General features: G+C 45.1%; 1 protein-coding gene across 9 annotated transcripts in view; it reads left to right on the top strand.

The window, feature by feature from the left end:
• Positions 1 to 25649, top strand: part of MYO3B (myosin IIIB) — a 410453-nt gene that overhangs the window by 152769 nt on the left and 232035 nt on the right. For 8 of the 9 annotated variants that reach the window (XM_075609095.1, XM_075609097.1, XM_075609096.1 and 5 more), the window contains one exon: positions 18011 to 18166. In XM_075609095.1, the coding sequence (XP_075465210.1) occupies positions 18011 to 18166 (156 nt within the window). Of the gene's footprint in view, positions 1 to 18010; positions 18167 to 18380; positions 18498 to 25649 lie in introns of those variants that run through there. The other variant, XM_075609104.1, reaches the window with a different exon arrangement.

Here is a 25649-nt window from a genome sequence, read left to right as displayed (position 1 = left end):
TCCAGAGCTTGTGGTCTCTTCTGTGACCTGTCCATAGCCTGTGCTCTCTGCTGCGACCTGTCCATAGCCTGTGCTCTCTGCTGCGACCTGTCCATAGCCTGTGCTCTCTGCTGCGACCTGTCCATAGCCTGTGCTCTCTGCTGCGACCTGTCCATAGCCTGTGCTCTCTGCTGCGACCTGTCCATAGCCTGTGCTCTCTGCAGCGACCTGTCCATAGCCTGTGCTCTCTGCTGCGACCTGTCCATAGCCTGTGCTCTCTGCTGCGACCTGTCCATAGCCTGTGCTCTCTGCAGCGACCTGTCCATAGCCTGTGCTCTCTGCTGCGACCTGTCCATAGCCTGTGCTCTCTGCTGCGACCTGTCCATAGCCTGTGCTCTCTGCTGTGACCTGTCCATAGCCTGTGCTCTCTGCTGCGACCTGTCCATAGCCTGTGCTCTCTGCTGCGACCTGTCCATAGCCTGTGCTCTCTGCTGCGACCTGTCCATAGCCTGTGCTCTCTGCTGCGACCTGTCCATAGCCTGTGCTCTCTGCTGCGACCTGTCCATAGCCTGTGCTCTCTGCTGCGACCTGTCCATAGCCTGTGCTCTTTGCTGCGACCTGTCCATAGCCTGTGCTCTCTGCTGCGACCTGTCCATAGCCTGTGCTCTCTGCTGCGACCTGTCCAGAGTCTGTGTGGTCTCCGGTGTTTATCTGTTGAGGTGGATTGTTTGTTGCTATAGTTTGTGGGCTTTTCTCTCACTCTGAGTTGGCGGGGGCTGCTTTGGTGTCTCCCTAGTCATTTCTACTGACATTGGAGGGACACAGAGGGAAAAGTGGAATTATTCTTACCATTAATTCCTTGTCTAGTCCTTTCCGTGCCAGTAAAACTTTCGAGATGTAATTCCCCAATAGTTTGTAATGGGATAGAGGGACTAGAAGTAAAGGAATCATTAGTAAGAACCATTCTTCTTTCAATTAAAAAGGAATTGGAACTGCTGAAGTGTTCTACCTGGTTTCTAAATAAAATGTAGTGTTCTCTGTACGAGTTTTGTACTATCACACTGGTACTGTGGTACTGGAGGAGGAAGTGAACCTTTAATTAGCAATATAATCTATTTAAAGTCTACATTATTTTGCTAGCGATTAGCTGTTATGGCTCCTTTAGCAAATTAATTTTATTGGTGGGAAATTATTAATTGATTGACTAATGGCAGAAAGATACAACAAAACACAGTCAGCATACATACAGTATCATGTAACTGTAGCCAGGTCCCCCGCTGGGCTTCCCTCAGCTCCCCCTTACCTCCGGCAGTTGCGGGCTGTAAGGGAGGCGAGTGCATCGCCGGAGCTCCTCGGCACAGGTGGCTGCCATCTTACGACTCCATGCGCTGTGCAGGCTTGGGTTGCGACGGCCATCTTGGCACACCTTGCGCATGCACAGAGCAGTTCCACAGTGGCGGCCATTACAGAAATACTCCGCAGGGGATCTACAATCCCCAGCAGCCCCATGGGCTGCAGCAGCCAATCACGCGGCCGGAATCCCCTGCGATGAGATTGATACATTTGGCACGCTCAGAGGGACCACGCCAGTCGGAGCCGGGACAGAGAAGGGGAAGGTAGGGTCTGAGTGTCAGTGGCATAGGTATAGTACCCCTTAGGTCCCAGATAGGCTCACTAAAGTGAGCTTGTGGTTTCTTCAGGGAAGGTCCTAGATAGGGACGCTTCCCTATTTACTGAGTAGTGTCAGGGACACAGAGGAAGATGCAGCGCTGTGATTGCGACCTTGGACCAGACCACCTACGTACAGAGACTCTTAAAGGTGGGATCCTCTCACCGGAGACCACCCAACGTGGCGGACGCCATCACGGACGGTGACGTCGCTGGATCAGCGGATCCCCATTGCTAAGTCGGCCGCACCGAGTACTGGAGTACTCGGCAGGTACCTCACAAACTGCACCAACAACTCACGAAGTAGCACTACTCCCTACACTCGGGTGGGCCCAGACATTTGGGAAAAGGACATCATGGTATTGGTGCCTAGCACCTAATGTACTTTGGGGACACTCATTGGTGGTACAGAGTTGGGGTTGTTATACTGTGTGGTACAGGGTATTGTTTATGGTTCATAGTAAAGGTTGTTATTATATATACAGACTTGTGTGTGCATTACTGGTATTGTACCTCTGAGGGGCTTATCCTGCTGCGTCAGGATCCCTTTCAGGTGGAGGCGCTGCACCGAGGTGGACATCTGATCACCCCAGGCTCCCAGTGGTGGAGGCTCTGGCCTCCTGTGAGCCAACAGGTAATGGCAGTACTGGTAGACTCTTTATTAAGGGGAAAGAGGGCTACATAACATTTGTGAGAAAGTTGGAAATGTGATTTACTTGAATTCTGCCAAACTAAAGCTTAGAGGTTTTTAGTATGACTTGTTTAATACTTACATTGTTTTAAAGTATATATCCTGTTTTTGTAATATGAATAGTCGTGCTCCTCTTTTCCCCTTGAACCTTGGGTATGTTTTTGGCAAATACTGAAAAACCAAATGTGGTATACTACTGTATGAGCTGTAAACTATACAGTGTATTTACAAGACAGTCAAATGTTTAGAAATAATTGCTTCAGACTCCTTTCCTATTTCTATATTCCTTGAATGTGGATTAGTTTATGTTTTGCATAAGTAATATATTATATTTAGATTGTCACTTTCCAAATGTAATGTCTTTCAAGTGAGGCCACATATGAAATACATTTCAAAGGCCATTTATTTGAATAGCAGACACCAGAGTCTTTCAAATGTTAGAGTATTTATCATATAGGTACAGAAGATTAGCATCTTATGAAGGTTGCTGGACAAAACTAGATCAATAAAGATATAAATGCATTGTGCACAATAGAATATCTATAATGCAGATGATAATTGACCACTAAGTCATACATTAAATCAATCATCTCATTATCTCTGAAGACAAGTGGGAAGACTGCAATGTATGTTATTTATCATTGTGTGCTGGGTTTTAACAGTAAATATATTTGACCTCTTCCCCCCTCCTGTGTTATAGTTCAGCAGGAAGGTTATTCAGCTGTTGCTAATAGAAATGGAAGGTATCGTTATATTTATTATTTGGTTTTGGCGTTAATATACTTAATTTTTCCTAACTTCAGGAATCTGCATTAGTGAGGGGAGAAGCTGCATATAGAACAGTTTCTCATCATGGTATTATGACGTAACTGATTATGTAAATGTCAAAACAAATAACTAATACATTTATTCCTAATACACAAACAACTCTGATTCCTAACACTAGACTTATATTCCTGTCATTAACACTTATTTTACAAGCTAACTCTAATTCTAACACTAACTAACCCTGTCACTGTCTGTGTGTCACTCTGTCTGTCTCTCTCACTTTAACTAACTAGCCCAGTCTTTCTGAGGCCCAGATCCATAAAAGGGTGCTATAAACCTTTTAGCACACATTTACCCTCATTCATAGTGTAGGCTCCCCTAGGAACTACTATGTTAGGTAAGGGGTTAATGGCCTTAAGGGTTACCTGTGTGGGCTCACGCAGAGTAATGCCCCTCTCCCATCACATGGTATGGAATGACTTAGCAGGAAAGAAGTCACTGCCTCTGTATGCATTATGACCAGTGATGTCACCATGGCGGTATATATAGTGTAGCCTGAAGGTGCTAGAACTTAGATTCCTGGTAGTAACAGTTGAAGGAGCCTCACTGTTACTAATGTAAATATGTTCCCGTGTATATATAAATGTTTAAATGATGTATAGTGATACTGCCTTGGCCCTGTTTGTTGTTCTATAATCAGGGAAAGTGTCCCATCTAGTTGGAGTATGTAACCATGATACTACATAAGTCTAAAGGTGATCAAAAAGGAAGCCAAGGTCCAATAGGGGTTATTAGAATAGTAGTCCTGGGACCTAGTCGGAGTGTCCCTACTGAGAAGGCCCCCTGTTGTCACTGAAACAGAGTGCTTAAGAGAGGCATTCAGAACCTTGTACCGGGACAGTGACCCCACAGTTCAGGATAGAAAGGGTAACCTAAAATGCAGCCCAATTGATACAGAGAGTTATGGATGCTATGCAGAAGATGGCCATTTAAGCTGACAGTAACAGCAACAAGATTAAGTACCTCCATGGAGCATTAAGAGTGGGTGCTACTTAGATAAGTAGCTAAGATAAATAGTACAAACACTGTGAAGATACAAGAAGCATGTATATTGTAGATGATATCAATGTGTGAGGAGCATTGTGGATGGCTTTTAATAAAGCTCTTGTTTGTACTATAAAAGTTCCTGGCGCCATTCATTATCCCATTAGCATATCTACACCCAGCCTCTGCAGATCCAGCACCCTGACAAGGTAGGAGACACTAAGCAAAGCAATGTATATAGTCTAACAGATGTAAACTCCTTAACCGGGTAAGTAGGGTTACAATATGAATGGAAATAAAGGCATGCTAAAGTTTTGCACCTCTTTGTGGATCTGGGCCGGAGTCTCTCACTCTCAACCTCAGCTCCCCTCTCCTGTGAGACAAGCTTATACCCCTCCCTCACAGAGATGGGTTATCATTATCCTATTTATTTAAATCGAAAGGTTCCAATCTATTGATACTTGCTGAACAAGGTAGTCTTTGACTTCGATTCCATTTTTTGAACATCACTTTGGTCTTGCTGAGATTCATATGGAGACCCACGTCGTCCTTTCTTCAGCGAGTTCTCTGATTTTGTTGCGGAAGGACTTCTGGACTTGTGGTGAAAATTGCAATGTCATCTTCAAATCGTATGTGACTCAAGTATTCACCGTTGATTTTGATTCCCCTTTCTTCCCAATTGAATGTCCTGAACAATTCTTCTGGTGGTACGGTGAAAATCTTAGGTGCCATGGTGTCTCCCTGTTCCATTCCTTTGCTGATCCTTATCTTGCTTGTGTTCCATTGTGTCTTATCCACTGAGAAATCCTGCTTGTTCTTTAGACTGGGCAAAGTCCAGGGTCTTTTGCAGCCGATTAGTGAGTATCTTTGTAAAAAATCTTGTAAGTGATTGGAAGTAGACTGATTGGTCTATAGTTCATGAGGTTTCCTTTGTTTCCTCCGTTGTGGATGAGGATAACTATGCCATTGCTCCATTGCTACAGTATAGAGTTTTCCTGTTCTTCAAGCAGCATGTGAAGAGTTTTGCAAAGATTTTCTCTCCTTTCAAGATTTCAGTTGTAATTCCATCTTCCCAAGGGTCCTTCCTATTCTTCATTGATTTTACTGCTGTTATAACTTCTTCTGGGAGGTCGCCTGGTACGTCATTGGTGGTTTCTTCTCACTGTTCCTGTTCTGAATTATGCCCTGTGTTTTCTGTGTTCTCGTACAATTTCATGAAGAAATCCTCAACACTCTATTATAAGTGCATGTTTTTTTGTATTGTTGATCTTGTTTGAGTGTGATGATTTGCTTCTTCTCAATCATATGTCGATTCTTTATCTTCTCTAAGCTTTTCTTTATTTTCAATAGCCTACTTCGATAGTCTTCTTCACTATATCATTGTTACATTTTCTTATATCTTCAGTTATACGCCTGTGGATCATCTTTCACAACTCTGCTTGACTTGATGTTAGGGCATACACTTGGATAATTTGAAGCCCGAGTCTCCAGCATCTGAATGATGATTCTGGCTGCCCTTTCCAATGAACTTTCATATTTCACCATATTGTTTCTCAGTCTCTTGTTAACGATGAAGCCAACTCCACTGATTGTTCCATTTTCTCTACCTCTAATATAGTAGGTTTCTGCTTTTGAGCTCAATGAAACTGTAGGAGACGAGTGCAGAGGTACAACCAAGGAGACATAGATTGGGGAAATAAGCAGTGGCATTTATTTAGCCCGTAGCTTAAGAACAATACAGATTCATGTCAGCAACAACAAATCAAACAGACCTATCCCTTTGTAAGGGCTAACTCAAACTTTCCAGTCCCTTTCTATAGTGCTGGGAGTCTAGGCCTCTTGCTAACCTCTGACGCTAAAGTCTAAAGAGGTACCTGTAAGCAGGGGCTCTTTACATCAGTCTCTGGGTCTGAATTGGTGTCCGTGAGGGGGGGAGGGGGGCGGTGGGGAGGGCGGGAAGGGCACCCTTTGATGGGTTCCAGGGTCTGCTGTGTCCTGGAATAGAGAGTCTGGTTCGTTGGGATCTCTCTGGCAGACCAGTTCTTCTGCACTAGAGAACCACATGCAGTTTGTGCAACACACCTTTAAACCCGCTTGAGCCAGGTGGAGGCTGACTAATTGACTCTGGCTGCAATTAACCAGCTCCTTGCTGGACTCACCAGCTACAGACAGGCTCTAGGTGTGCTGCTTTGTAAACCAGGGAAAAGCCCTGTCACAGAGGCCTTCATCTTTTCTTCTTCACGAAGGCCAACATTATCTCATTCTTTTAAATCTTGTCTTCCAGTTCTTGCAGTGCTGTTTTGCTGGAGAGAGTCCGGCAGTTGTAGGTAGCCAGATTGAGGTTTGAATGACAGTTTTTTTTTTAACGTTTGGGGATTTCTAGCACTCTCTGCCTTGTGTGCCTTCTTCCTGAACGCTGTAAAGTCCAGGGACAATAGGGCCTCAGGAGAATGCTTGTCGGTGTATTACATATTTGGGGATTGAGGCCTTATTCACCATACTGACCTCATTTGCATGTTGGCAAGTACCTTCCCCACTTTAGCCAAGTTTATTGATCAGGCATTCATAGTATGGTTGAACTAACCAGCACAAGTGCCACTATACAACTTCTTATCATATAATGTATAATGCACACAAGGGTGCTCAATGGGCATTTGCATGGGAACAGGTCAGTGCGAGGAAAGAGTGGGGGGGGGGGGGAGGGGGGATCAGTGCTGAAGAGGGTCTCAGTCAAGGCAGGGGGTATGTAGGGGAGATCTGGTTGCAGGGCATCATTGGGTGCTGGGGAAGGTCACCTTGTGTGTGTGTGTGGGGGGGGGGGGGGAGGATGTGACAGGGTGACCTTGTGGTTGGATCAGTAAACAACTATCACACCACTTATTTCACACAAAACGTTCTTTATTCTCTTAGGTAAGGGAAACCATTTCTTTATACATTTAAAGGGACAGTGCTAAATATCTTTATCTTAATCCATCCCAATTCCAGGCACATCTTCTGAGAGACGACTTTCTCCTGACTCCTTTCCTGTGTAGGCAATATAGTCCTGCAGTTCCCAGGCTGGCAAATCCCTCCGGGCACAAATAAAAAGAAATGCAAACTCCCATAGCGTGATGCAGGTTTTAATGAAACAAATAGCTCAAATGTCAAAACGTCCCATATCATAGAATATGTAGGGAATATCAAAATTGCATAAAATATAAAAAAAAACCTAAATTGAATTTAAAAAATGGACACAATGGTGTATCATACAGTGTGAACAGAATTTGTATATGTAAGCGCCCTTACAATGTATATAAAGGGTATGAACTTATCTGTGTGTATACATGGAGTAGATCTGAACTGTGCAGGTGGGAGTTCATGTCACAGCTCCCGAGCTCCATTCAGCAGTCACAATATATCCTTATCAGGAGCACTCAGTTTAGCTCTACAATGTAGAGCACATAGTGACTCTATACGTCTTCCAGCACGCCAACACACCTGTTCCTGGGTGCAGTGAAAGTGCAGTGCTATTAGGACAGAGGATTTTTGCGTTGCCTCTCAGCCCTCCCACGGACACCATCACACAGTGAGAAAGAGACCCCACCATTGTTTACTGCCCCGGATGACCCATGTATAGACAGGTAAGCTGATACCCTTTATATACACTGTAAGGGCACATGCATATACAGATTCTGTTCACATTGCATGATACAACATTGTGTCCTTTTTTTATTCAATTTTTGTAAACCGTTGTGTTCCCTTTTTTAATTAAAAAAAACAACTTTTTTATCTTCTGTGCAATATTTATTTAACTATTTGTTTCATTAAAACTTGAATCACACTTTGGGAGTTTGCACTTTGTGTTTGTAGATTCTCCCCTGGACCTGTTCTGTGGGCCTTTTGAGGCTGCAGCTACTCCATAGACGTCCTTTTTGAAGTATCTTCTTTCCTTTTATGAGTATTCTGCTGGGTACTGTAAGTACTTTTTGAGACTTTGTCTCCCAATTTGTGGACTTAACCTGACATTGTCACAAGTTGTTTTTTTTTAACTGTCATTTGTTACATTTTTCACAGTTACACTACCAGCTCCATGGCTGACACTATATACCTCATACATCGACCTTGGCCCCCTGCAGACGCACTTACCAGAATGCCTTCCTAGTGTCTCTGCACGTTCTTCCTACTAACCAATTAGATGCAAGCTCTTTGGGGCAGGGACACCTTTTCCTAATGTTACTTTTGTCTGAAGCGCTTATTCCCATTATGTGTTATTTGTATTATTTGTTATTTATATTAATATTACAGCTGTGAAGCGCTATGTATATTAATCGCTCTATATAAATAAAGATATACATACATACATACATACATACATACATACATACATACATACATACAATTGATTAGCACCTATATTCACTGGAGTTAGTGCGATCTTAGCTCTTTTCTTTTGTTCTTTCTGTAAATCCCTCTGGGCAACTTGCTTGTGTGTCTTTTGGTGCAGGGCTTGAGGCCCAGCGGTTTGTCAGGCAATCCTCCTGAGAAACGTGAACCTGTCTTCATGCAGGTTCTGAAAGTACTGACAGGGAGCTACTTCCAGCATTTTAAAGAAAAGTCTTTCTCCAATTAGGAGCTAATTGCCCACAGCCTAAGGCCACGTCAGTAGTGCGCATGGTGCCAACAAATGGTCGTACCTCAACGAGGACAGCCATAGAGCGCGAGACCGCATGCGTGCACAAGAGCGACGGAGGCGGGCGATTTTTTGGAGACGACATTTTTATTTTGTCGCGCCACGGCTGGGTGATGTGCGCGGTTCAGCAAATAAGGGCAAACCACTCACGTCACTCCGGCACACCTCCCCGTTGCGCATGTCATAGGAATCCTACAGGCCACGCTTCTGGTTCTTTCCATGCGCTCCGTCACGCGCCCACGCGTGCCTACTATATCGAAGGCCTAACAGAGCTTACAGCCAAGGAGTGGCCTCCTGAGCCTTCACAGTGAGGTAGTTAACGCTTCACTCTCTCAGAGGAGGAGTTAGATGGGGCAGTCTTGGGGGGGACTGTGGATGGTCAGTGTGGAGGGTCTCTGTGAATGTGGGGGGGGGGGCTCTTGTGGCAGAGGTTTGGGAGCAGGGAACAAATGGTGGTGCGTAATGTTCCTTATCCCAGTGGCACTGTCAATCACCACTGAGAAGAGAAAAGCTATGCCCTACAATGCATAGCACCACCTCTCTGGAGGTAATTGGGAGAGGCATTCTGCATGGGAGAATGAGGAAGAGATGGTCTGCAGGGGAGGAAGATGGGAAGACGCTGGGTAGAGGGGAAAGGGGTGTGGTGACCTCCTAACCGGCAGCCATGCATAGGAACTCCAACAGTTTGTTTGGCGGTGCAGTTACTTTCTCTCCTAAGGAAACATGAGATGGGGAAATTTAGATGAAAAAAAAATGTTTCAAAACCTTAATTTCCACCAGATTTTAATTGCGTCAAATTGCATGCCGTTTTCAGATGATTTTATATCGACAATCTTGGAGTTCAATGAAGAGTTTATTTTTAATCACAAACCACCTTACACTTGAATCTAATATATTATCCCATTACTTTACAAATTCCATTAAGGTTTTGAAAAGTCACCCTTACTGTACAAGAAAGATTTGAAAGGACTGATTTCAGCAATCAAGTATTTATTAAGAACAGCAGAGTACGTAGAGAGCTTTACAATAAGTATAAATAAAAGATTGTAAGCCATTTACAGTTAACTGTGACAATATTTTTGTAACCCAGGCTGAATTTGCGATGTCAACTGTTTGGCTTATTATCTGCTTCTAACATTTTCACGTTATCAGTGCTAAATATATTTTGCCCACTGGTTGTAAAGAAATGGCACCAAATTGGATTCAACTTGATTTACTAGTTATAAAATGGCTATTCTCATTGTCAAGACCTAGCAATTCCAACAATGTTATCACCATAGAACATGCAGCCTCTAAATTTGTATAGGCAGTCTCCTGCATGCCTGTATGTGTTTGTGTAGGTGTCTGCACTTGTTACCCCGTAATAAATGCTGCTTCACTGCCTGTAATTGTGGCAGAATGAAAATGGTGCTTAGCAGCCTGGCAGAGACTGCAGCCCATTTCTGCAACCTACTGTATGTTTAATGTAGTGACACTAATGAATTCTGAGAATTAATTTTCAGCTAAGAATATATGGTAGAAGGCACAAGGATTTTAGAATAGCTAATGGTTTTACTATATATAATAATAATAATATATATCAGCTGTGAGCACATTCACATGTCTTAGGCAGGTCTGCAACTCTGCCTTTCACCATTATCACCTAGCATACAGCATCCAACTGTTAAAAATGGTTATTGAGGCAAAAAGTGACACTGTGTGCTCATTTGCATGTCATTTCCCAGAATCCCTTGCTGCAGTGGAAGTGCTGTATGCTGCGTGATAATGGGGAAAGGCGGGGTTGCAGACCTGCCTTAGACATGCAGATGAGCATACAGCTATATTTGCATATTTGCTTTCCTGTGGAGGGTTTTTGTCACTTTTTTTACTCACCATAACTTAACTCAGTATTATGGTTTAGCCTATCCCATAGCCTCTCTTGCATTCCCAGTAAAATCAACCCCACACTGATGAGACCCATCAAGGTCGAAACAGCTGTCTGTGGGTGGTTTTCTGGGTATGCACCTTAACCCTGGCTGTGCTCAAAGCTGTGACCATGCAGCAAGCTTAAGCCTATAGGGAACCATGTTAAAAATGGTTATTGAGGCAAAAAGTGACACTGTGTGCTCATTTGCATGTCATTTCCCAGAATCCCTTGCTGCAGTGGAAGTGCTGTATGCTGGGTGATAATGGGGAAAGGCGGGGTTGCAGACCTGCCTAAGACATGCAGATGAGCATACAGCTATATTTGCATATATATATATATATATATATATATACACACAGACACACACACACACACACACACACACACTTGTGTGAAAAAGAAAGGACATAATAACAATCATCTGTTCCTCAGCAGGTCTAAAAATTAGGTAAATACAACCTCAGATGAACAACAACAAATGACATATTACACAGTGTCATGATTTATTTAACAAAAATAAAGCCAAACTGGAGAAGCCATGTGTGAAAAACTAAGTATACCTTATGATTCAATAGCTTGTAGAACCACCTTTAGCAGCAATACTTGGTGTGTGTATGTGTGTGTGTATGTGTGTGTATGTGTGTGTGTAATCCAAAGAAGCAGCCAGCACTCCACTTGCAAGTAAAAAACAATTGGGTACTTGTCCCATAAAGCAATAATAAACCATACGATACCGTTTGAAGCACGAGATCAGAAGACAGCACTCTGGTAAGTTTGATAAGTTTTTGTATTGAGAAAAATCTGTGTGTGCTGTGCACGCGCATAGTAAGTGAAACTTCTTTGTCTTTTGTCACAGAAATTGTATTTGTGATGGTGATGTTTTTAATTAAAAATCAAAACACAATTTCAGTTCCAAAACACAAAGAAGTTTGACCGCGTGTTTTAGCTATTTGCACGCCTATATTTATAGTAACTGAATCCCTTGGGTGTGTGCGTGTCAGTCAGTGTATGCGTGTGGTGTGTATGTCTCTCTCTGTGTCCTACCCCCCTCTCCTGACTCTCTCCCCCCCGGCAGAGCTGTGGGCTGTGTGTCCTGTGGCAGCCAGCCCCCCTGCAGAGGTATGTGTGTCAGTCAGTGTATGTGTGTGTGTCAGTCAGTGTGTGTCAGTCAGTGTGCGTGTGTGTGTGTCAGTCACTGTTTGTGTGTGTCAGTCAGTGTGTGTGTGTCAGTGTGTGTGTGTGTGTGTGTGTGTGTGTCAGTCACTGTGTGTGACAGTCAGTGTGTGTGTGTGTATGTATGTGTCTGTCAGTATGTTTGTGACAGTAAGTGTGTGTGTATGTATGTGTCAGTCAGTGTGTGTGTGTGTGTGTGTCAGTCAGTGTGTGTGTTTGTATGTATGCTGAGATGCGCACACGGTGGCGTGTCCTGCTGCAGCCAGCGCACACGGCAGAGGTACAGGGCCATGGGGTATGGGGTCACTGACCCTTTATAAGGAGCCTGAGCTGGGTGTATGGGGTCACTGGTTCTTGTAAGGACTCTTTGCTCTTCCCCTGTATGTAGGGGGTCTCCATTGTACCCCCTCCCTAGTCTCCCCCCTCCCCCCAGCAGGCCCCCACACTATGTTGCATTACCTGTGAGGACCCCTGTCCCAGGGTGTGTAGGTTTCACGGCCTACCCCTCCCATGCTTCATTGCAACCACAGCATCCGCAGCCATCTTGAATTATCCAGGCTCTTCCCTTCTCCTTTTCTGCCTCAGCAGCCGCTCTGCGGCTGCGCAGCTCGCCACCTCGCCCGGCCCACTAAAACGTTACCTTGGAGACCGAAGAGATGCATCTCCGCCTTGTCCTCTCAACAGATCTGCGGCGCAAGCGCAGTCCACCGCAATCGCTGCAGGGCAGCCATCTTTAATTTGAGCAAATAGCCCACAACCTATGCATCTGAGATCAGATGCAGAGTAAGCGTCCGGTGTGGGGGAGCATTAGGAGTGGCGGCAGTGCTTAAATTTTGAGCGGGTGCGGGGGAGCGGTGCCGACGGCTACCGCCGCCGCCGCATGTAAGCAGCCGTGTGGGGGGAGCGGTGGCAGTTAGGAGCGGCGCCACTGCCGCCACCGCATGTGATTTGCCAGAACACAGCCCGGCCTCAACTGACAGCACTTTGACGTCACATCCGTTTCATTGTCTGTCTCCACAATCCATTTTTGTCCCATTACGAATGAGGTGCCACTAAAGAAGTTTCACTTTAAAAAAAAGACACATAAACTGACGTTTCGGTCACCACCTTGAGAAAGTTCCCCCTGGGGGACCGAAACGTCGGTTTATGTGTCTTTTTTTTTCAATACAAAAACTTGGTATCAAACTTACCAGAGTGCTGTCTCCTGATCTCGTGCTTCAAACGGTATCGCGTGTGTGTGTGTGTATTGTGATACCATCACTGTCCTCTAGGTGCTGGAATAGGGTAGCTATGGGACTTTTCCAATGCACAGAGAGTTAATTTCCCCTGAATAAGATACCCTCAGGTGCATCTAATCAACCTAATCTGAATGAACAAAGAAGTGTTTTAAGGCAGACACAGGGAGCTGCAAAGCTGAGTGAGAGAGACTGTTTTTCCCCAGAGAAGGGGGGGGAGATAGAAAGTGCTCCCCAGCTGTAGAAGAGGCTTGCACAGTCCCCTAGACCCGCTGGACGTGGTCGCGGAGTCTGCTGGTACAACCTGGGTTGTTAATCCCAGGAAGCAGGAAGGAAGGACGACAGACCGTGCTGAAGCGGGGATGTCCTATCCGTAATATAGGACACATGTCAATAAAAAATAATTCATTACCGTAGCTGGATATTATAATAAAGTTCAAATATATTAAGTCCCATTTGTACTCCGATATGGCATCCAGGGCAATCCGGTGAATGTGGAAAAACAGAATAGACGTATGCGCACTATGCAATTGTTACTTAAACACATCCAGCCTATAAATCAAACGCATTGTAATAAAACACCTGAGGGTGAGGGTAAGCAGTGTGGGAGAGGGAGACAGTGGGGGAAACCAGGGAGGGAGCAGAGACCAGGGTGGGGGGGGAGGGGGAGAGAGACCAGGGAGGGAGCAGAGACCAGGGTGGGGGGAGGAAGAAGGGAGAGAGACCAGGGGAGGGAGAAGCGAGACCAGGGGGGGGAGGGAGAAGAGAGACCAGGGGGGGGGGGGAAGAAGAGAGACCGGGGGAGGGGGAAGAAGAGATATCGGCGGGGGGAGAGAGACCAGGGTGGAGATAGAGATCAGGGGGACCTAGCGCAATACAATGTCCAAAAGTGCAACTGCTTGCAAGTACAAATGTGAACGTTTTTCTGTTAGCTGGAACAGCAGCGCGCTGGGGGGAGGGGGAATGGGTTGTGCCGGTGGTTTAACGGAGCAGCTGCAGTACTTTCATAGTAGTAGGAAAGTTGTTCTCAGCAGAACAGCAGCAGGCAGGTTCTCTCCTTCTTCAAGCTCTTGCTGCAGTGACGCCAGCTTGCGCAGCTGGGCATACTCTGAGCCCCCTGCCCTCTCTCCAGACCCCCTACCTGAGTCAGTGCCGTGAAAGAGAAGGAGGGGATAGAGGCAGAGCGGCGGCTAAGTGCTTCTCCACATGGGGTCCTCACGCAGCTAAGCAGCAGCAGAACACCGAGCGGAGTTCTTAAGGGGGGGAAGGTAGCCAGTTCTGTGAACTAATAACATTTTTAGTGAACCAGCAGAATCCCTCCACTGCATATATACAGTGGTGGGATTAAGAAATATTAGTAACTGGTTCTTACCTTAAGCGTCATCCTCTCGGCATCTTCCCCTGCAACTCTTTGGCCGGCCATCTCCCAGCATGATCCGGCATCGCATTCTCCCCCCTGCAAATCTTCTCAATATGGCCACATGGTGCCAGGTTTCCATTACAACGTGACGTCGCGTAACGTCATGACATCACAGCATCCTGTTATCATAGCAACAGGTATCACGTGACGCCATATTGAGAAGGTATTCAGGGGAAAGATGCTAGGAGATAATGATAGACGCCGCCTGCCGATCCTGGATCACCAGGATCCCTGTCGCTAGTCGGCCCCACCGGGTACTGGAGTTCCCGGCAGGTACCTCAATTAAAGTACACCAACGGTTCACAGGTAGCGCTACCATACACACTTTTGGGTAAAAGGACATCAGAGTATTGATGCCAAGCAACCTTTGTACTGTGAGGACACTCACTTGGTGTTAGGTGGGTTGGGAGTGTTATATACTGTGTGGTAGAAGTATAAGATATACAGGGCCGCCTACAGGGTGGGTCTGCTGGGGTTGGCATCCCGGGCCCAGTTAGTCGGGGGGGGGGGGGGGCGGCGGCCGGCCAGCACTGCGTGTTGGGCCTGTTTGCTTGTCCTCTCGCTATCGGGCCCGGCTCTCCCTTAGCAGCAGTCTGCACGACTCTATCCCTCTGTCCCACGCCAACGGGCCTCTCTGACGTCAGCGTGGCGAAAGCACTATGACGTTAGCACTATGACGTCAGTGCTATGATATCAGCGCTCTCTGCTTCTGGCGCGTGACGGCATGAGAGGGTGACCTGTCGGAAGCTTGGCGTGGGATAGAGGCATGCAGGCTGCTGCTGATGGGAGAGTTGGGGTTCGGCCATGAGATCACCGGCAGCTGGGCCTGGACAGAGGTCGAGCCCAACTTGCAGTGCTGGACGCCGGGCCCCCACACCTACTGGACCCAGCCTGATGAACTACAATGTAAGTCTTTTTTTTATATGCATTGTGGGGATCTTTTTAATATGTATTGGGGGGAGTCTTTTTGTATTTGTATGGGAGGGTAGACTTTAAAAAAAAATTATTGGGCATGTGGGGGTCTTTTTATTATGTGTGGAGGGTGGGGGTCTTTTTAATATGTTTTGGGGTGGGCGTCTTTTTAATATGTATGGGGGGTCTTTTTAATATGTATTGGGGGTCTTTTTTATATGTATTGGGGTCTTTTTTTATATATATTGGGGGGGGGCTCTTTTTAATATATATTGGGGGAGTGGGGGTCTTTTTACACCCCCTGCTTCAAATACACACACACGTCACCAGGAGTGCTACTTTTGTAGTTGATAATAGGAAGCATGCCTACACCAAGTAATCACTTTCTCACATTTGTTTCACTGTAATATTTAAAGAAAATACATATTTCATATTAAAAGCGTCTCGGCTATTGTATATTAGAACAGAGTCGTATTTAGTCTGTGTGTGTCAGACGGCCTCTTCCTCCCGTTTTACAAAAGTACAAATAGAGAAATCAAGGAAAATCAATATTTGCTGAAATTTACTGCTGCAAACGGTTTGTTATATGCATAGGGCTGAACAATGGGAGAGGGATCCGTCATGAATGCAAAGTACAATGACAAATGTCTTTTTCTGGGAGTGTAAGTTGTTTACAGGCAGAGAAATGGAAATGATTTAGGCTTCATTGGTTCAGCGTATACAGAAAGAAAGCTGAAGGTCCCACACAGAGACACCAAACCACCTGTGAACAGTGACAAGCAATTTGTGGGGACATCTTTTTAAGGATCAAACTCTCCAATAGGGAGATACAGTTCTGACATCCTTCACAGCAGTAATATTTTGCAAGCCTGATGTTACAAGATTATTACAGAAACCGTCTTTTAATACTTACACATACATTCCAGGTGAGATTTATTCATCCATCCAAAGATTTTGTCATACAGCAGGATTCATACTCTTTGAATGTCGTTTAAAAATGTCTTTCATTCTGACAAAATGCCATGTATCTGATATCTAAAAGTTTTTGTTTCTGTTTGCTAGGTTTTTATCACGTCATTTAATTTCTCTCGGTATTGCAGGTTGTTGTTTGGCGCTGAAAAAGACATAGATTACCCCAATTTCTAAAAGAAAATGACTTTTAAATTCTACAGGCGATTACATAATGTTTAAATTGTACAGCGTCAGGGGGACCAGATGTTAATGCATGCAACCACAACTTTGTAATTTTGAAGTCACTGTCAGCAAACCTTATTAATTAATTAATGTTTAATTAGTATCTTCTTTTGATTTAAAATTTCACAAGTTGCTATGTTCTGACAAGTAATACACACACACACACACACACACACACACACACACACACACACACACACACACACACACACACACACACACACACACACACACACACACACCTTATCATTTGTGGATTTCAAATATATAAAGAAAATTAGGTTAATACACACAGTATTTATTATTTAGATGCATTATTTTTTCACTTGCATCATCCTGAAAATGATTGCTAATGCTTACCCTTCTAACATTCAAGCGGGACACTGATACTTTTCTTACTCTTGAAAATACACTACTTTATATATTTTCCCCCTTGTGTTGTAAGATAGCGCACTGTCCTGCCAATAAAACAGTTTCTAGTAGCACATAAGGTACACACAACTTGTGACTTCTTGCAACCCTTCCCCATATTCTCTATGGCGAGAAACTGGTTATGCACAGTGAACAATTAATCAATTTCCATTCACGTGAATGGAAGTTACTATGCCATTAACCATTCATTACCCCACTTCCCACCATATTGAACAGGGACTATTGAATCTCCTTATAAGAGCAATGACACACACAACAAAATACAAATGTATCACAATGTATATTCTGTTCCACAAAGTGCTGTTTTTGCTGATATACGAGGTTTATTCAATATGCCCTGAAGCGGCTTATCGCTCCACTGGTGATTTACTTGAATGGGGATGATCAACTGCTCTGGTGCATTAAATAAGCCTCTAAACATTTTAGATCAGGTAGCTATGAATGTTCCACTCTAATAACATATTGTACCCAGAGTGTGGGTCACACACCTTAAAGCAGCATATGTGCTGCTCCTTTGTTATAATGTTACTTGCATGTTTTGAACAAGGAATGTTGCATTCCTGACCTGGAAAACAATATGGCTGCCGAATAAGCCTCGTTAGACATGTCTATCCAGAATTTGGGGAATTGGGGAAATGTAAAAGAAAAACAAATATGCACGAGATTGCTGTTTTCAAATAACTACAATGAATGGACATATGCTAAAATCTGATGTATACAACTTTCTGCTTTTAGGCTTTCCCTGTGTAATCACCGTTATTGTGTAATAAAGTATTTTAATTATTAATTACGTTCATCGTCTATAATGTTGCTTAGCTTATGCTTTCAAGAGCACTGAGAAATCACAGGTGAGGCACTGATAAAACTGAAGACACAAAAGAACATCTGCCGGTATAATTTTCATATTATGTTCTTATAGGTGTCTTATTAAGGACTTTGAAAAGAGGCCATCAGTCATTCATCTGTTAGAGCATCCATTCATCAGGCAAGCTCACGGTAAAGATATGGCCTTACAAAAACAGCTGGCCGAACTCATCAACACACAGCAGCAATACGGGTCTATAGCCAAAACAAGGTAAATGTATCTTCCATAATATACAGACAAGGATGTGCAGGATACAGTTTTTCTCATTCCCGGTGCTCACTCATGCAATGTGCATTCTTTGATATAAAACCATACACTGGTTAATATGACCTTCCTGAAAATCACATTTCGCGTTAATGTCATGTTTCACTAAAACCTTTTTTTACACACTGAAATTCTTTTTTTTTTTTTTTTTATGTTGCAGGATTTAAGATGTAGGTGCTTGTGTTTCTTTAGGTTTTTAAGGATGGTAAAAATAGTTACAAAATAAAGCTGTTATTCCCCAATAATCCAACATGAATAACATAAATTGTAAAACAAGATTAAAAAACAAAGACAGCGTGCTTTATCATTTTGACATTGCGTTGCTATACTGTGTCACAATAACTGTTTTTGAAGGAATACACATTTAATAGGTGTCTATGAAGCTTATTATTTATTTATTTATAAAATATTTTACCAGGAAGTAATACATTGAGAGTTACCTCTCGTTTTCAAGTATGTCCTGGGCACAGAGTAAAACAAATAATACATGGTTACAAGTACAGTTACATAAATGAACAGGGTATACATTATATACAAGACATTGCATGCACAGTTAAAGAAAATATATATTATGAGCGTATGAAACAGTTACAGACCAGGTTAAAATGTGAGACAGCTTTAGATTTGAAAGAACTTAAACTGATGGTGGATGTGAGAGTCTCTGGTAGGTTGTTCCAGTTTTGGGGTGCACGGTAGGAGAAGGAGGAACGTCCGGATACTTTGTTGAGCCTTGGGACCATGAACAGTCTTTTTTAGTCATTATCCGCAGGCATCATTTTACATAGGGGATATCAGTCACCTATGGTGCTATATAACAGTTGTGGAAGATTTTTAAAGACAAGTATCCTTTACTATTTATTGTGAATATCATGTTTTTCACCCCATATTCCATTCAGTTTCAGTACCAAAGAGGCAGTATTGCATGGTTCTTCCCTCTGCCTGGTACTGAAAGGGTTATGCCAATATATATTTACACATTTCTATCATTTGCGAAGTAAATCTTCAAGCAGTCCTTCACTATGTTCTGTCTCTAAACTTTATTCACAGAATCATCTGCTATACAAGACTCATTTCAAGTGTGATTTATCTAATTACTTCACTCAAACTATAAGAATGTAATGCTCAGTACACCAACAATCTACTGTTACAATTAGCAATATTTGGGTCAAATCACCCTGTCTAATCCCGCTAGATAGTTCCTTATACTCTGGTTGCGCTCACGTCATTTGCTTCATATACGCACACGCACACGCACGCACGCACGCACGCACGCACACACACACTAGATTAATATATATAAAATATATATGATATTTAAAAAAAAAATATATATATATATATATATATACACACACACACACACAATTACTTGCAATTTTTCTTTGTAAGAACTGTATCATATTAAACAGATTTAAAACCTCAATTTTTGTACAATGACATGTTCTTGTACGTACAAGAACAACGGTCTGCTTCTTTGAGCATATCCAGAGGGTGGCAGGATTTCACTGTTGAAAAGCGTATGTAAATGGCTCATTTTCCCCTTGCATCACCAAATACGTCAACTTCTTCCAAACAGCAAGCTCCAAATCTAACACTGGAGTCACGTGGATCACTGCTGAATGCAACATATAAAGTGGCAGTCTAGTTATTACTGACTCTCCATTATTTGAGTCTGATGCTGCTGCAGTGTTTTAATGTTATCAATAATTTGGATAATTTCTGTCTACAATAATAATAATAACTTTATTTATATAGCACTTTTCTCCCAATGGGACACAAAGCACTTCACAGTTATAAAAAGTGAAAAAGAAGATGGTTAAGGTTATATACAAGACCAAACACAAGGAAAGATGCAGTACAGTGTAACGGTGTTCCCACCCCACCCGCCCAATCGCATATCGGGGCCATTACTGGGTATATGTGGTGCATACCTGCTGGTAACAGGAGGGCCGAGTCGTCCGCAGTAACTTTGGGACTTCAGGAACAGGCTTCCATACACCACGTAATACTTGGCAGTGCAGCGCCTCTATCTGCTGTAGTCTCCAGGGATATGGAGGTGATCTTTCACGGTAGAACTGTAACTCTCCCCCCAATTAGATCACACACCAGGCAGGAGGTATATTGCAAAACAGGAACGGGTTTATTACTACTCGTATTGCAGTAACACAGGTACTCTGCAGTCACCTGCCGGATCACAGTCTCTAATCTCAGATATCACCGGATATAGTCCCTGGACAGTCTTTACGGGCCTAGGGCACCCGCAGCCGTCCTAGCTCTTTCCCACCTCCCTAGCAGAGGCAGAGGTATAGTCCCTTTACTCCTCCCCGGAGGGAAGAGCGCATGGAAGGCCCCAATCACAGGCTCCCAGACGTGACCTGCCTTCCTCATGGGGAAGGACAACCACTAAGTTTAGGGCGCTCCTGCCCTTAAGTACAGCCAGAGGGCGGGCATCCCGTTGGCCCAGCCACAACAGGATATGCCACCCCCTGCTGTCACTCAAGCGCAGCACCAAGGATGAAGGGGGAAAACCCCATGATAACTACTGGCAAACCTGTGAACACAAGGGTTTACTACCAGCCCATTGGGTAGATTTAGTAGCCAGGGGGTACCCCGCTACAACAGGATGGGACGGTACTGTAGCTATTAAATGCCGGACAGGTTGTGGTTAATTAATTAAATGCCTGGGTAAACAGGTAGGTCTTGAGCCTGTTTTTATAGATTTCCAGTTAGTGGGCCTCTCTAACTGTATGAGGCAGATTGTTCCACAGAGTGGGAGCAGCGTGGCTAAAAGCTTGGGTCCCAAAGGAAGTAAAGGAGATTATGGGAAATCTTAGGAGTCCTTCGTTTGCTGACCAATGTGAGCGAATGGGAGCGTAAGGAGCTAGAAGCTCTTCCAGATAGCTGGGACCCTGGTTATGTAGTGCTTTAAATGTCAACAAGCCAATCTTGAAATAAATTTGCCATTTTACAGGCAGCCAGTGCAGAGAACAGAGAACATGTGTCATGCGGCCAGAATGGGTCTAGTTAGTTAACAACCTGGCCGCAGTATTCTGTACCAACTGCAGGCGGTGCAGCTCTGTTTATGGAAGACCCAGGTAGAGTGCATTGTAGTAGTCCAGGTGTGAGGATACAAAGGCATGGACAAGCATAGTAAGATCCTCTGGGGGGATCAAGTGCTTAATCCTGGCTATGTTCCTTGGGTGGAAGAATGAAGATTCGATCACAGCTGACACCTGATGTTTAAGGGTCAGGTCACAATCAAGGACAACACCAAGTTCCACACACGGACACAATTTAGCAACTGGGAACCCCTAAGCTTAAGGCCAGTTGGTTGACCTAGCTGCAGTCAATGGATTATACAGGCTGTCCTCGGTTATCCGACACAATGCGTTACTCAAAATGGCGTTGGATAGCGAAACGTTGTAAAGCGAAACATGTTTTCCCATAGGAACACTGTTTAAATGAAAGGTTCCGTTCCTGACGGCATTTTTAATGCTAAAATACAAAAAATATTTTACGCAGACAATAAGATATGCAGCACACACATAAATTATATAGTGCATTGTAGAGGGAGAAAGGGGATGGCCCGGTATTAAAGGGGTTGCACCCCATTTGGCCATCCCCTGACCTCACCAGGGAGACAAGGGGTTAACTGGGCTGCGGTCCAGAAATGTGGTTTAACCCTTGTTATAGCATGAAAATGTATATTCCCCTGTCCCCCATGCTTTATTGTTATATCTTGTTATATCAGTGTCTGCATCACACACACACTGGGATCCATCCGGGAGGGCAAGGGTTAATAGTTCTTTAGTGATTATAGCCCTTTGTGTAATTTTCCCGCCTTTTCAGGCACCATTTTGCAGAGCCCATAGGCCGCCATTAGAGCTCAATGCATTTCAATGGCGGATCTTGCTGTTTTGGACCTGTTTCCCTCGAAGACCAGCAGGTGGCATCCGAGAGGAGCGGCGGTTTCCCATTGTAAGTCAATGGGCTCATTGATTTCAATGGAGATTCCTCGACGGCGCTTTCCAGGAACGAGTTGGCTGCCGTCCAAACCGCAAAACCGCAAAGCGGATACTTTTTCTGAAAAAGAGCTTTGATCACTGATTAGTCAAGTTCAACGTTAAGTGGTGTGGGAATCTACAGTTCTAGGGCACCCAGAAATAAAATTCTTTTTGCCCCTAGTTCCTAGACCTCCCCCCACTCGAGCACCACCGGGTCCCCGAATCCTGGACCCCCAAGAAGGTTAGTGCCGAGAGAGCGGGTCGCGCCATAGGTTCCAATGGCGGCGGCCGAAACAGCTCAGGAATTTGACTAAGTCCGAAAAGCTACAAACCATGAATCCATACCTCGGTTCCGGAGGGTCCTGGGGGCCAGGGTTTGGGGTACCTGTAGGCACTGCTCCGGCATGGCTGCGGAACCATCCTTGACCCTCTTGGACCAACCCGATGGAGTATGGACCCCCTTGAAAGTTTGGGAATTCTCCCATAGACTCCAAGAGCGGCCAATTTCCATTGACCGGCTATGGCGGAGAAACCCCATAGCCTTCAACGGCGTCGATGCCCCGCTGAAAGTCTATGCCGGTGGATTCCCATAGCCGCCAATGGTGGCGGTTTGCCATTGAAAGTCTATGGCGGCGGAGCCTGTTGTTTTCAATTGGGGATTTAGTGAAAAAACGTGATTTAATTTACAGCGGAGATTTTTGTATTAAAATGAGAAACGGTTTAAGTTGTATTTGTGTATCTCCGGTTCCGAAGGTCCCAGCAGGCTGAAACTTGGATCATATGATGTCCCAGTTCCGGCATTGAGAACTGGGCAGTTTGGACCCGCTGATCCCAACAGAACCGAACATTTTAACATGTTTATGTTTTACCTTTAATGTTGTATCCCAAGGCAGGGATAACAAATCTGAGGAGATTCCTTTGCACAAAGGGAAGCAGATGGTCAGAGAGGCAACCCAATGTCTAGGACCTAAGTACTGTTCAAAGGGTTTTGCCACCCTCACTGTTTACCTGAGGGCGGAGACGACTCAAACCAGAGCAGTCTGTGAGTGTCATATTTGACACCTTCCAACAAAGGGTATCCTGCCAGAAATTCCATTTGGTAGACTGGCTGGCATTCCTTATGTAAATGTGGGGCTACAGAAATGAGATCCCAGGGTCCTAGTGCGCATGAGCTAACTAGCAGGGGGTATGGATTAAAATGTGTTCCCACGTTAAAGATTGGATACAGCTAATTGTTATCCAATAGCCTATACTTAATGTTAAGGATAGGGTTACAAAAGATATATAAACTGTGGTAACCCCTATATCCATTGTCTTCTGATACCATCTTGATCGTTACCTGATTGCTGGAGAATTGCTACTTGATACTTCTCATTCCCCACCCCCAAGTAAGTGCTACTTCTTGCCTGTTACTGTACTATATTGCTGTGTTCAGCTATTTAAGGAATAAATATACTTTATTATATCTAAGCCTCGTTCAGTTCAACCCAGTTATTTGGTGTATTATTATAGCCGGTCACAAAGCTCCCGTCACAGGCATATAATAAAACTGGTGGCAGCGGCGGAATTGAAATGGACCTGTATTACAGTGTACTGAGGGATACTGTAATATAGTGGGAACTCGATGGTAATTGTGAGTTCCTGGGACTAAAGATATTGAACACACAGTAGTGCAACAGTTAACACAAGTTGTAACACCACCTCACTGCTGCGACCCAGAACCATGAGTGAAGCGGAAGGCTCATTCAACCTGAGGACTAGAACTCAGCTGAAAGACAAGTGCCGTGAATATGGACTGGAGTATGAGAACCAGGCGGTCGCAGACATGATAGCAGCAATCAGTGACTATGAAGCCCGGGCCACAGAATCCCAGGGAAGGGAACAAGTGCACCTCACGGGACCAGTGCAACAGGAGGGGCACTGGTGGCTGCGGCTAGAGTCCGTTCACCCCTGAAATGTTGGCACTGATTACAGCGTGGAGTGACAGAGGGACACCGGAGGAGCAGCTACAGTTCATCTCTATGGCAGTGAACCGACCCGCTTATTGCCCCCCTGTCCAAGCCAGCAAAGATGAACTCCGACTGGACAAGCACAGTCTCACCAAGTTCGTGGAAGGCACTGACCAGATTGACAGTTTCTTAAAGAACTTTGAAACGCAGTGCCGGCGGTATAACGTGCTTCCCCAGCATAGGGTTGCACGTTTGGACCCCTTACTGTCTGGCTTGGCTAAGCAGATAATGATGGCGCTTCCAGAGGAGTATGCTGATGATTATGACCACCTGAAAGAGCTGTTGTTATTTCAGTATGGTTTTACCCCTGAAGCCTACCGGGGTAAATTCCGGCTGGAAAAGAGACTGGAGACCTATGTCACCTATGCGACCCGTATGGCTTTGCACGGGACACGCTGGGTGGAGGGCTATGAGGCCAGGACTTGCCAACGCCTGCTGGACCTCATCTTTCAGGAGCAGCTCAGGCAGCAGTGCCCGCCGGCGGTGAGGGCTTGGGTATATGACAAAAAGCCCAAGACTTACCAGGAGGCGGCAAGGCTAGCAAATGACTATGTGGCCAGCCGAGCCCTGATGCCCGCCAAGGTACCAGCCAAAGTGGCGGCGGCGCCAGCCAAAAAGTCTGCTAACACCCCCCAATGGACAACTCCCAGCGTGACGTCCCATGTCACCCCTATCCCGGTTTCATCGGTGCCTACAGCCAGGAGCGGATGACAGATCGGCGCAGCCCTTCAGCAGACGGACGGCCGGAGCAGACATCTCACCCCGGTTACAGTCGGTGACCGGCAAGCAGTCGGCTTGCTGGATTCAGGAGCTGCAGTGACCCTGGTCCGACCTGATATGGTCCGGCCAGAGGAATTGCTCCCAGGCCCTGGGATGCAGATCACTGTGGCCGACGGAGAGTCACATTTCTTGCAAGTGGCCAGAATCTTTTTGATTGGGGGGAGGGCAAGGGTGTGCGGGAGGTGGGGGTTTTACCCGGCTTGGATGCTGAAATTCTTCTCGGCAATGATCTGGGACCGATGACCTGCACCTACGACCGGATGCCAAAGCCAGCTGCAGTGGCGGCGGTTACCTGGAGCCAGACCGCGGCAATGGCGGCGGCGCCAGTCCCCCAGCCTTTGGGACCACGTTAGCGGAGGGCGCAGAGGAGCCCGGGGAGGTAAGCCAGGATCAGTTGCAACCACAGACTGACTTACTGTTTCCCCTCACCCTTCCCCATTCCCCGGACAATGACGTGACTTGGGGGTGGCCAGAATTAGGAGCCCAGTTTAGGGAGGCAGTGAAGACAGACCCTACCCTTGGCCGGTGTGAGAATTCGGGCATCCGAATCTCAGGCAGGGGAAAGCACTGAGCACTGCCTATGGCATAAGGGACTCCTGTATAGAGCACAAGGGAACCCAGGGATAGAGGAGGGGG

This window comes from Ascaphus truei, chromosome 7, assembly GCF_040206685.1.
Source record: "Ascaphus truei isolate aAscTru1 chromosome 7, aAscTru1.hap1, whole genome shotgun sequence".
NCBI lineage: Eukaryota > Metazoa > Chordata > Amphibia > Anura > Ascaphidae > Ascaphus > Ascaphus truei.
Note: the sequence above shows the minus strand (reverse complement) of the source record. Positions and strands in the feature narration are given on the sequence as shown.